This window comes from Vicia villosa, unplaced genomic scaffold (genome assembly GCF_029867415.1).
Source record: "Vicia villosa cultivar HV-30 ecotype Madison, WI unplaced genomic scaffold, Vvil1.0 ctg.002804F_1_1, whole genome shotgun sequence".
Lineage (NCBI taxonomy): Eukaryota > Viridiplantae > Streptophyta > Magnoliopsida > Fabales > Fabaceae > Vicia > Vicia villosa.
Genome location: NW_026706036.1, coordinates 79,063 through 92,239, shown reverse-complemented (window position 1 = coordinate 92,239; position 13,177 = coordinate 79,063). Strand labels below are relative to the sequence as shown.

The 13,177-nt window shown below is 35.9% G+C and overlaps 1 protein-coding gene across 1 annotated transcript; it reads right to left on the bottom strand.

Moving 5' to 3' along the window:
• Nucleotides 1–826: 826 nt before the first annotated feature.
• LOC131639844 (uncharacterized) lies at nucleotides 827–2,900 on the bottom strand. The gene is made up of 3 exons (XM_058910291.1): nucleotides 2,331–2,900; nucleotides 1,752–2,236; nucleotides 827–1,655 (listed from the first exon to the last, which is right to left on the bottom strand). Exons 1-3 carry the CDS (start codon nucleotides 2,898–2,900, stop codon nucleotides 827–829), a joined length of 1,884 nt encoding a protein of 627 aa, XP_058766274.1.
• Nucleotides 2,901–13,177: the final 10,277 nt, after the last annotated feature.

Below are 13,177 nucleotides of genomic sequence, written 5' to 3'. Positions count from 1 at the left end.
GAGTTTTGGGAAACATTTCTGGGGATGTCCTTATTATAAGGTATGTTTATAATTTAGATTTTCCTTGAATTTTTTTCGTCATTCAAACTGATGAAGAAAGGAACCCGTGAATACAGGGACAAGGGCAACCTGGGTGTGGCTTCTTCGAATGGTTTTATGAGGAGAGTGAAGATACTAAGGGCAAATATTTGATGTCTAGGTTGGAAAAGCTTGATAAGAAATTTGAAGAATTGCAGATGGATGTTAACAAAATAAAGCTGTTAAGTGAAGAAATAAGGAAAGAGATGTATGAAAATATGAGGCAGTTGAACAACAAGATGATCAAACTGGAAAAATTTTGGATTATGATGCTTGTTATAGTGTTCATAGGTCTGTGGTTTTTCATGTAATGAATAATACTTTGTTATTGTACAAGTTGAATGTACCATGTTTTTTCATGTAATGAATTATGTTTTTTTATTGTATAAGTTGAGTGCATCCAATGCCTTGTTATTATAAGACAACATGTACCAGTTCAATGTATCCAATTCCTTGTTATTGTACCAGTTGAATGTATCACAATATGCCTTAGTTAAGCTGAATTATCACAACAATATAACACAATACTGTAAAAACATTACATTAATAATTGGTCATAATATTACACCAGAATACACAAACCAAAAGTGGTTCATAATTACCAAAAGTGGTTCCACATTGTACTGTAACCCAAAAGTGGTACCACATTACCAAAAGTGGTTCATAATAGTACATCAGAATACCAAAAGTGGTCCATTAAACAAAAGACATAAAACCAACAAAGACAAATTAAACTAAATGTGACAGACTAAACAATTTTCTTGGATCTTTTTGTAGGGGTAGTCCTCCTAGTTGTTGGACCAATGGCATTTTTTGCTGCACTTAATCTGGTGGCAGGTCCAGGTGGCACCCATGGAGTTGTTGTCTTTTTGACACCCAGATTCTTTGACTTTGCAGCAGCAGTTGGTTGTTGAGCAGCCTTTCCTTTGGAAGCTTGAGAACTCTGAGCAGCTGGTTGTTGAGGGGCCTTTCCTTTTGAAGCTTTAGCTTGTCTTGGTGCAGTCACTTGAGAACTCTGAGTCACTTGAGAAGCTTGTTGAGTAGCAGTCACTTGAGAAGTGTCAACATCATACCTTGGTGGAGCTTGTTGAGAAGTGTCACTCTGAGTCACTTGAGAAGTGTCAGCATCAGGCCCTAGTACTTTACAAGTTTTTTTGTTATGACCAGACTTCTTACACCTGCTGCATCTAACAATCAACCCTGTTCTCCTTATTTTTCTGTCTGTGCCATCAATCTCACCTTGTTCACGATTTCTCTTCTTTTTAGGTCTACCTGGCATCCTTCTATGCTTTGGAGGCCTAACATCAGGATATGGTGTTTTTACCCATAAATTGGAACCATTAACAGGATAAAGCACGGGTTTGTATACTTCAATGTACCTACTCTTTCTAAAACACTCAGGGATGTAATCTTCATACTTAAAGTTTCTACTTTTCATACATGCTAGGGCATGAACACATGGCAATCCAGTAAGTTCCCACTTTCTACGAGAACATATGTGGTCTTTCAAGTTGACAGCTAACATATCAGCTTGGTTTTTAACATTTTTAACTTTAAAGTAATGTTCATCTGACATCCTACATTAAATATGTATACCAGACATTAACAAAATTGCAAAGGCTCAAATAATATGAAACAACTAGTATTCTCAAATAAAATTGCAACTGGTTTACCTAACAATCCATGAGTTGGTGAAACAACTAGTTTTCTCAACTTTCTTTCTGATGTTTGGTAATACTACATCATCACTCAGCTTATGGAACCTCATCCTATTTGTTGCCCACCTCTCCATACAATAAATTCTGATATCTTCCAGCATACTGACTAAAGGCTTTGACCTGGAATCAAGGATTACACTATTGAATGATTCTGACATGATGTTAAGCACACAGTCACATTTGTTAGTTGTCTTGAAGAATGCCCTACTCCAGCATCTGGGAGGTGTCTTCATCATGTTGACAAAAGCATCATTATCCAATTGCTTAATTGCCCTCATTTCTCTTCCAAATGCCTGGACATATGTTGATTTTGCAGCCTTCCAAATTAACTCTTTGTAGACCTTCCCTGGAAATCTTTTTCTGAAGTTGTTGTACAAGTGTCTGACACAAAACCTTTGCTCAACATTTGGCAAAAGCTCATCCATAGCTGGGAGCAGACCCTGTAAAAGACACATTACAGTTATGCAAACAATAAGTCACATTACAGCTATGCAAACAATAAGTAATAATCATGTTTAATTCAGATGTACACACCTTTTGTTGGTCTGAGATGAATGTGTAAGTCAGACACTCTTCTCTGCCTCCTAGGTCATCAATCAATAGTTGCAAAAACCAAGTCCAACTATCCCTATTCTCTCCTTCTACAACAGCAAAAGCAACTGGTAGCATTTGATCATTTGGATCCCTTCCAATTGCTGCCAGGATCTGCCCACCACATAATCCCTTCAAGAAACAACCATCTAGCCCTATGACATGTCTAGACAGTTTAAAACTTCGCTTACATGCTGCAAAACATATATAAACCCTACTGAAATATGGTCTTTGGTCTTCTGTACCTTCTGGAACAGCATCAAGGTTGAGCTTCACAGTGGATCCTGGGTTTGCCCTAAGCAGCTCATGACAATAGTCTTGGATTCTTGCATAGTCTCCCAAAAAAGAGCCATCAACCATATCTCTAGCCTGAACTCTTACCCTTATAGCCTTGGTCTTGTTGACACCCACATTCCATTTCTTTTGAGCCTTAGCCTTTATATCCTTTATCCTTAACCTTGGATTGTTTTTCAAAGAGTTTTGAAGCCTCTTGCTAAGCCACTTGGTAGTCATCATCTTCACATTATAGTTTCTACTACAGTCATGCTTGTTAACTACTTTCCTTAATTACCATGACTCTTCATTTGGTATTTTTGCATAATAAGCTTCCCATGCACAACCATCCTTGCATCTAACCCTAACCCTCACTTTGCCATTCTTAGTGAATCTCATATTTCTACCACTTTGTACAACATAAGTTGAAATGGCTTCCTTGAAATCCTCTCTTGAACTAAAATAAACACCTACTTCCCATTTAAAATCTGCCATATTCTTTTGCAATTTGAACATTGGGTAGCTCTTTCTTCTAACAGCACCACTGCTCTCATCACTATCACAACCACTTACTAATTCCTCACTCTCATTATCACCTTTGTCTTGTTCACACTTATCTCTAATACCACTGCCTTGACCCTCCTCAGCAATATGTATGTTTTCAGTTAGATCTGCCAAGTCTTCTTCCTCTAAATCATCCAAACCATCAGATGAATCATCAAAAGCTACTTCTATTGCACTATCATAATTCTCATCCTCACTATCATTACTGCTTTCATCATTACTACTTTTAGCATGCACCTCTTCTTCAACAGTATCCCCCACATGAACCTCTTCTTCAACAGTATCCCTCACATTAACCTCTTCTTCAACATTATCCCCCATAACAGTTTCACCACCCCCCACATTAACATCTTCATCAACATTATCCCCTTCACAGTTTCATTCCCCCCACATTAACCTCCTATACAACAGTTTCCCTCACATCAGTTTCACCACCTCCCACATGAACCTCTTCTTCAACAGTTTCACCCACAGCATTAGTAACCTCTTCTATAAGAAACTGGCAGTATTCTGGCTCAGCTATCGTGTGTTGAATATAGATGTCACATTTTGTATGCACCCTATAAATATCAATTATTTATAATGCTCCTTTGTCATCAACCAATTCAGACATGCCTAATGAGGGGACTTTGTACCAGATTTTCTCGAATTCCCTATATCCTAAATCCTTAAGCACACCAACAAACTCAAAATATGACCAAGTGTCAGCATCTATTCTCAAGTTAGAAATCGCTCCTTCTTCATACACACTATGGTCATCATCAACGAAGCGACCATTGTGATAAATGGTTAGTTCCATATACTCCTCCATTACACCTAAATCATAAAAACCCTAAACTGAATAAGAATCGAGTGATACAAACCCTAAATAACAAACATTGTGATAATCCCCAAATGTTATCAAACCCCTAATTTTACTATCACCCTAACAGCACAAATCAGAAGAACAGGAACGAAAAATAATGAACTGACATACCTGCGAACCGAAACGTGAATCTTGACTCGAATCTTTGTTGAGCGTCGCATGCATACACAGTTGCTCGATTTTTTCTCTTCTTTACTTCTGCAACTCTAACGTTTTGTTTTTTAGGGTTTGAAGCATGTTTAGAATGTACTTAAAAAGAGTTAGACACGTGGATAAACAATTGCCTACGTGGAAAATAAATAAATAACACAACTAACGGATGGGAACGGAAGGATAAACGTGCGCCGTTTTAAAAAGTTAAGGGATCTATTTGCACTTTTTTAAAATTAAGGGACGAAACTGGACCCCGAGCTAAAGATAAGGGACGAAAAAAGGTATTTAGCCTTATTTTTAATTAAATTATAATTAATAGATTACCATGATTTTTTTTATTTAAATATATTATATTAAAATCTTACAATAATAAAATAAAACGTGTCCATCAAACTAGATTGGAAAAGAGTTGTGAATACATAATGTCGACTGAATTGTCCTGGTCGATTAAGATGATCAGTTCCTCGAACTTTCTCTTTACTGATTCCACAGTCATTTTGCTGCTCCCCCCGCCCAATAAGACTAGGGCAGAGGGAAAGTTCTCCCAAAGGCCGTGCGCGGCTAGGTACGTGGGGAATGCTACTTCATCGGGGACGTAGAAGTCCTCTGGTCTCGTGACGCTCAGAGCCATGGGCATGCATGTATCCTCCGAGCATCGTCTGTCTTCTTGGTATATTGCTTGAGGTGACCATCTCTGATCATGATCTCAATGGCATACTTCAGGTGGATGCAGTCTTTTGTCGTGCGCACATGGCTTTTGTGGAACCGGCAGTATTTGGATTTGTCCGCGTTGGGCTTGGCAGGTGTTTGTCGAGGAAAAACTGGTCTGCTGGAAATCTGTGTTGGTGATTTAAGACAAAATCTTCTCTCTGGAGGCGACCAGGGACGTGTAATCAGGAAAGCCATCGCCTGGCCCCTTGTAGTCTTAGGAGTCACGAGACCTATCTTCTTTTTCTTGTCTCCTCGACGAGATATCGAGGGGTCGTCAGATCCGGAGGACTTTGCACCCTCTTGGTGCCTGGAGTCCCGGGCAGAGTTGTGCGCCTCTTTCTCCCTGTATTGAATGTAAGCCTGGGCCTTGAGTTGGAGGGCTTCCAGGGTGATGGGGGTCTCGATGCCCACATCTTTGTCGAAATTGGTGCAAGGACGCAGGCCACGTTCGAGGAGGTACTTTTTCATGTTGTCGGTCTTTCTGACCTGGACAAGTTCTTTATTGAACCTCTCGATGTACGCTTGGAGAGATTCATCCTTCCCTTGTATGATTGCTTCTAGCGATGCCTCTGACTTTGGCTAGTGACGAGAGGCAGTGAAATTTCTGGTGAAGGTTCTCCCTAACTGTCTCCAAGATGTGATGGACCCGTCGGGAGGCTCTTGTACCAGGCCATCTCCCCCTTCCATAGAGTGGTAGGGAATAGCTTTTACTTGGTTGCGCCTCTGACGCCGCGATAGCCAAGGAGAGCGTCAATGTTTTCAATATGCTTGTTAGGGTCGGTGGTACCGTCGTAGGTGCCCAAAGGTGGTGGCATCTCCAGACCTTTAGGTATACGGTAGCCATTATGTCGTAGGACAACGGGCCTCAGGGCTCGTCGTCGTTGTTGGAACTAGGAGAACGGGCAGGAGACATGTGGTGTCATCGATCTCGATGGGGAGATGGGCTTCTTGATCGGCCCTTGGGAGGTGTCCGTCGATCTCCTGCTCGAGGATTTTCTTTACTTTTCTTGACTACAGAAGAGAGTTGTCTCTGATGGGGAGAGTAGCGGTCACGGTTCTTGGTCGTCGAGGAATCTAGATATCCCCGAGTTTAACGGCACTCCATGGGTCGTAGAGAGGGACTCCGGGACTATCTATGATGTCTCCGCTGGGGACATGTTGACGAACATGCTCCTTCTAACGCCATGATCCTCTCATTTTGCAGGAGAATTATGGAGTTTGTCTTGTTGAGCGATTTAACCAGGGCCGCCAGTAAGGGATCGGCGTTGTTCGGTATGGAGAGTTGCAGAGAAGTTCCAGGTAAGTCCTCTGAAGTCCGAAGTCTTCTTGATCTTGGTGGTGTCTCCGATCTGGACGCCAAGGTCCTGGGCATCATTCGAGGAGGGAGACGCGGTGGCACCGTCCATTTTCCGAGGGATAGCGTCCTCAAGAAAAGGGTTAGCGGGTCTGAGACTAGATTTGCACTCAGGAGAGATAATTATAGCAAGAACATTGTGGTCGTCGTCGTGACTGGCGATAATGTGAATCTTGGAAGTTGTTTTGGTTACTTGTTACTGAAGGAGAAAAAATGGGGAGAATAGAGGGTTCCTCCAAACGGCGCCACTAATCCGGAGGGTGATCAGAACTTGGAAGTGGGCTGGTGGAATATTTGAGAGAAGAAAGGAGAATGAAGTCCCAATAAACAATATATTTAGAGATTCAACATCAAGAATAAATCTTGAAGAGTCAACATCTAGTAGAACCTTCGGAAAATCTTCTTCCAACGAGGAAGATGAAGTTTGTTTGAAAACATCTCACACAAAAGATGACCATGAGGTAACAAAGTTATCATACAATCAGATGTTTAAATTAAATGTTAAGTTAATCGAAGAAAATGATAGGAATAAGAAACATAACCTAGATCTTAAAGATTATCTTGATTTTCTAGAAAAGAGTAATGAAACGCTCAAGCATGAAATATCCAATATTAGAAACCTAGTTGGAACATGTGAGACTCGTGTCTCGTTGAAAAAGGAAGTAAAATATTTGCATGAAAACCTAAGTAAATTCACTAAGAGGGAAGAAAATCTTGACTTGATTTTATCAAGTCAAATGTCTTCCTTAAATAAAATTGTATTAGGGTTTAAAACAGGTCCAACACATAGTAAAGTGTTTAATAGAAAGAAACTGAATTAAACTGTCTATAAATATTCTTATTATGATAAACTTGACCACTTAGAGCCATTTTGTTTTAATAAATTGAGAATATCTAAATGTGGTAACTATAGACCACTTAGAACCACTAGCGCACCATAACCCAAAAAAATTTAGGTGCCAAAGGTAACACCTAGTGTGCTTTGCAACTTTAATGAAAACTTAGTGCATATCAAATTAATCTCTACAAAGCAAAGTGTATACCTAAGAGTATACAATAGTACTTTTTGAAATAATGTTGGTGATCTAAGGATGACCATTAATTGTGTATGTCAATGATCGTGATTAAAGAAAATATTCTTTGAGGATGGTCTCAACATCTCTGATTTTTAATGGTCAACTGGCCTCTTAATATGTTGCGAAGATAAGTCTATAGTGGATTTGTTCATCTCGTATTTAACAAACCCCCGTATCCAACAATTTGTAGAGAAGGACATACGACAACATGTTTCCTCGAAAGGAGGAGTTTTTATCAAGGTCACTTTATAATTAAGGTAGTACATTGTTCAAAGGTCGAATAATCAGAAAACTCAAAATAACCCTTTAAATAAGTTATTTTATTATTTACTCATTGATTTAAAATCATTTTCACTAATAAAATAAATGAGCTTTTACCATGTGTCAAGAAATGGGTGAAAACAAATGAGCAAGGGTGCAAAAAGCATGGGTACCAAGTAGGGATGAAAATAAACCGAACCCACTCGAGAACAGTTCAAAACTCGGTTCGATAATTAAATTGTTGAACTAGGTTCATGAACCAAATGAGCTGAATATGACCTAAAAATAAGTTCGTTAACTAGATTAGCTGAACTTGAGCTATACATAGTTCAAATCGCTAGGTTTATGAGTCAAATCGATTATATATGAGATGCATTATATTGTTTTTAAGAGTAAGTTTAAATATTTGTTCCAAATCTAAGCCATATATTTTCTTTTAATCTATCAATTTTAATTGATAAATTATATTCTCAACTGAGCAAAATATTTCTAAAAATTATTATACATATAAAATCAACGTTGTATAAAAATGAATTTATTATTTTTTATTTTTAAACAAAATAATTTAAAATGTCAAATATAAAAAAAATAGACATTAAAAAAATGACTTTTAAGTTCGTGAAGCAAAAAAGTTGAACTACTGAGATAAACCTAACAAGTTAAATCGAGTTGTTCGTGAATTTCTAACGAGTCTTAGTGATTATAGTTTCCCTTTTTAATGGGCTATTGGTATGTGCAAGTATACCCAATCAAAGTGGTAGTAAGTGTTAAAAGTAATAATATCGATTTCCCATAGGTTGTATTAACTTAAACTGGTTTTCAAGTTAAAAGATTGTGAATAGTCATGAGTAAAGAATAATAATTGGTTGTTGTCATTGGTTCACTATAAATAATAGCAACTAAGAAGTAAGAATATTTAACAAAGATGAGATAAATGTTGGACAATGATCTATTTAATGATTTCACCTAGTGTGTTGGTGTGATAAGATATGTCGTGACACATAAGGTGTGAACATGAGCTAGTGGTGTATGCCTACAACGATAGAATATATGCAATAAATAGATATGGAAAAAATTCCTATGCCTCACAATAAAATCTATGCACTTCTTTATTGAGTTATGTTGTTCTTATGATTTTAGTTCTTTATCCTTAAAGCAACTTAAAGCAACTAAATGGAAAATATTCTTATTTACTTTTTTCATATCCATATTTTTTATGATGTCCATTTATTAAAGGATTCCTAAACATTAATATACTTTATCTATTTCTAAGATGATCAATCAAAAAATAAATATATAGCATTAATACATATAACTAAATAAGTCACTAAAATCAAACACACTACACAAAAAGGTTACTTTTTTTATTAAACTTCACTTTGACAAACATAAGGAGTTTAGGTCATGGTGAGCAAAAGTAATACAAAAACACATGATCCTTAGCTTAACATTTCTAAACAAAAAAAAAAGAGAATATAAACCGAGTAGTGCCACTTATACTACTGCCAGTTTTCAACCAACAAGATGTGAGTTATGTTATGCTTGATTGAGCAGCATTCTTCAAGAAAGGTAGGGAGAGACACACGTAATAATTTGGTTTAGCCTCCCTTCTTTTTGATGAATTATTTTTCTCTAAATATTTTCAACTTCTAAACTTCTTTCTGTTTCCCAACGTAAGTCCTTTTATAGCCTTCTTAAGCTATACGATTGTTTTTAGACTTTGGATATTGAACCTTCTGATTATCCTTTGATTATTCCTAAGGATTAAAGCATACTCTATTATTTATCCTCTTATAGGGGTACTAGCAGTATTAGACAACACATGCAGGAGACAACACATCTTACAACAAGATCGGTATGCAGGGTGGCTATTGTAGTGCTCTAAAACAGTTTTTTTCTAGACATTTGTCGCATAGCCCCCATCCTTTTCTCTTTATCTTTACAACTCAATCCTAGTTACCTTCCTCTAAACTCTGCCATATCGGTCCTAACATTGAGATTCAAAACTCCCAACACCATCTTCTAGCTCAAGGCATGCTAAGTAGTGGTCGTATATTTCTGACGTGACAAAACTTGTCTCCAAAGCTACTCCTGGACATACAAAAAACATTAAAAGTAAATAATAGATAACACCTAGTGTGCTCGTTACTCTTTGATAAAAAATGTAAAAACTTAGAGGCGCGAGCGCGTTAGCTTGCAACGTGGGTGCGTTGGCGTGTAGCATTGGCACGTGAACTCCACTCATAAACAACAGGCTTTTATTTATTTTTTTCTAATTTTCCACACTAAGTTCTTTTCTCCACTCAGAAGTGCCTTTTCAAACTTTTTCCACTTTAGTACTTCTAACTTGCTCAATTCTTATCAAAATACGACGACTTTCATTGCTAAATGACGTGTACTAATAGCCTGTCATTATGGAACAAGTCACCAATTTGGAAAGATAACTTGTTTTCACATAATTCCAAAAGAAAATCTTGATGCAATGCGTAAAGTATAAAGTGCAAGTAAAAATGATTGTGTGGATGATAATAAAAAAAATTAGGTTTTATTTAAGTTCCAAAGAATTTTTTCTTTATATTATTTATCTTATGAAAAGACACATTGAGGAACAACAATTAATTGATTATCTTAATGTGTGCATTCTTGGTATTTAGAGTTTTATACTGATAGTGTGGACTATATTTAGGATCCCATGGTTGGTTAGATAATATTTCATACTGGAGTATAAAATAGATGATAGTTTGATGATGACCACGGTGGTGTGACTTTCATAATTGTAGTTATGTTTCTCTGGTGATCTGAGGATGGGGGAGAGGTAGTTGCAAAAGGTTAGCAATATGACGCCCAAGTCAATATATCAATGAGGTGAAACTTTTCAATATAAGTCAAAGACGGGACAATGGCTGAGATAAGGGATTGGTTGGGGCGGTTTAGTCGTGAAATGCTGCAAGAATTGTTATTTATGTTGACTCTGATGAGCAAGTTCAACTGAAGGTTTTATAAAGTCTACTTTTGGAAGTAAATCCCATTTTACAATAAAGTGAAGTTGTTGTTTGGCCTTATAATAATTGGTTTTCAGTTAGCTCTTACTATAGTAAATTGATGCATTGATGCGTCATAATTGAATTTTGCTCATGGATTGGGTCAATCTATTTTGACTACTTGCTAGCTCATAACAATCATCCCCATTTCCTTACTATCAACTTTGAAATGAGGATTGTTAAGGCAAAAGTTAGTGAAGCCAGTATAGGAATCATGTCCATTAGGGAAAACTTTATGTTGATAATGCGACTTAAGGAGAAGGAACTTTGGGATGATGTTGAATGTTATTCGTTGGCATGTGGAAGATTTTTATTTAATGTACTTCGTATAGTAGAAAATTTTGACATCGATGGCTTCCACGTGCTCCCACGTGTCTAGGGGAAAAAGTGATGAGCCTAGGCCTACATGAGTGTACTCAAGTGCTTACATTGCTTCGAGAATCTATGTGAATCGTTGTATGTGGGTTTTGGCCTTTTAAGGAATCACAACCGTTGAACTCAAATTCAATTGTTCTTATAAAGTGGGAACATGGGATTCCTTCTCACTTTTTGACATATTTTCTATTTCAATAGTGTAACCTGATAACATTTATTTGCTTATTTTATTGTTGGAGATTCTTCACATATTGTTTTTCACTTGAATTTGAAAGAACCACATACATCTTCATCCAATTTCTTTAGATTAATGTCATTACACAAAGGCATTCCCTTCTTTCTCTTTTGAATTTATGATTTTTCATTTGTGCTTGCATGTGGAAAACCCATAAAACCCATATTTAAGTATCATGTTTATAGACCTGTAGAGGAAATATCAGGACCTTAACATGTGGTGGCATATTCAGAGATTATTTTTGCACTTTCCTTTGAATTTTTTTGTGTGGCTAAAATAGGAATAACTACTTCTTTTAGAGCGGAGCTCCATGGTACTATCTTAGCCATCAACCATAAAAACACAAGAGAATGGAATCACTTATGATTAGAATTGAGTTAGTTATTTGAAAGTTTTTGACTAGTTGGAGAAATAACTTGCACAATTGCACAATGTTCGTTTATTTATATTTAAAATCACTTATATCATGACATTTTGTGGATCATGCGACGTGGTGGATTAGTTTCCAAAATATGCATGGGATAGGTTTTTTAGGGATTGTTTTGGTCTAACTAAGTACAATTTTTGTTAGTGTTGATGAGCTAAGTACATTTTCCCATCCTCTCTGTTTGTTTCTTTTCTTTTTGCCTTTCTCATCAAAGAGTTTTATTTACAAAAAAAAAAAAATAGACATAATAATAACAAGATTGTAGCAATTTTCCTTTATAAAGTTTAGTAAATTGCATGAAGGATTATTTTACTTTAATTTAAAGAACAGTTAAATTTTTTTTTTGTTTAAATGTATTTTTGGTCCCCCAACTTTGATTTTTTTTTATTTTATTTTTTAGTCCAGCTTTTTAAAATGCCAAATTTAAAAATTCATATGATATAAATTAGAACATTAGCAAAGTTAAAATATAAGAGTACTCAATACAACTATCAAATATAAAGTGAAATCCCACAATACATTATAGAGTTGATTTTATCATAAAGCAAGTTGCAAATTACAAACATAAATTCTAGAAGAAACAAAACTGGTATGGAATTTCAATGGGTAGCCTATTAGTTAATGATGCAGGTAACTATGTAATCATTACAAGTATGAATTATCTTTGGCCCAAGAAAGGCTTATAAACAACTTTAGTAATGTATCATCGTATACCATCTTCCATTACCTAATTGGTAAACTAATTTAGTATCATGTTTAGTTTCTTCTAATTGTAATGTTTTGGTAAAAAAGGCAGTGGTTTATGTTTGGCGTATCCAAAGTAATCCTTAGTATTTTTGTTTCATGAAACTATATATTAAAGACAGTGGTATATATTTATGAAACTATATGTTACAATTATTGAATTAGATCCTCTTCAAGCAAGCTACTACTATTCAAAATCCGGTATGCTGCGGCAATTGTCATATATAAACCAAAGTATAAAATCACCAGAATTGTGTTGTGGTACATATGGCGACGTGAAAGACTTGTTCATTTTTCTTCCCTTACAGAGCATGGGTTTGTGATAGATATTTGCTCAAATTAAACTAGATCTAAATTTCTAAGGAAGAAATAATAAAACACTTCAGAATCTTAATATATACAAATGCAAGGTTGTCATGATGGCAACCCTAGCCACATGTCAACCTGATAGCAACTCTAAGCCCAAACCCTAATTCTAAATTTACTAATTTGACCCCACACCCTAATTTTAACTTTACTAATTTAACCCTGCATTAAGAATAAATATAATAATAATAATAATACCATTAATAATAATCATAATATAGATAATAAGTAATATATATTACAAAAATAATAATAATATTAATCATAACAAAAATAATATTAATAATAATATAAATAAATAATAAGTAATATATATTTATTGCCACAATATATCTTAATCTTAAT

Coding starts and splice junctions, on each gene's coding strand:
- LOC131639844 (XM_058910291.1), bottom strand. CDS start 2,900: ATGACTACCAAGTGGCTTAGCAAGAGGCTTCAAAACTCTTTGAAAAAC. Junction 2,237..2,330: donor TCATCTCAGACCAACAAAAG/GTGTGTACATCT, acceptor TGTCTTTTACAG/GGTCTGCTCCCAGCTATGGA. Junction 1,656..1,751: donor ACCAACTCATGGATTGTTAG/GTAAACCAGTTG, acceptor TATTTAATGTAG/GATGTCAGATGAACATTACT.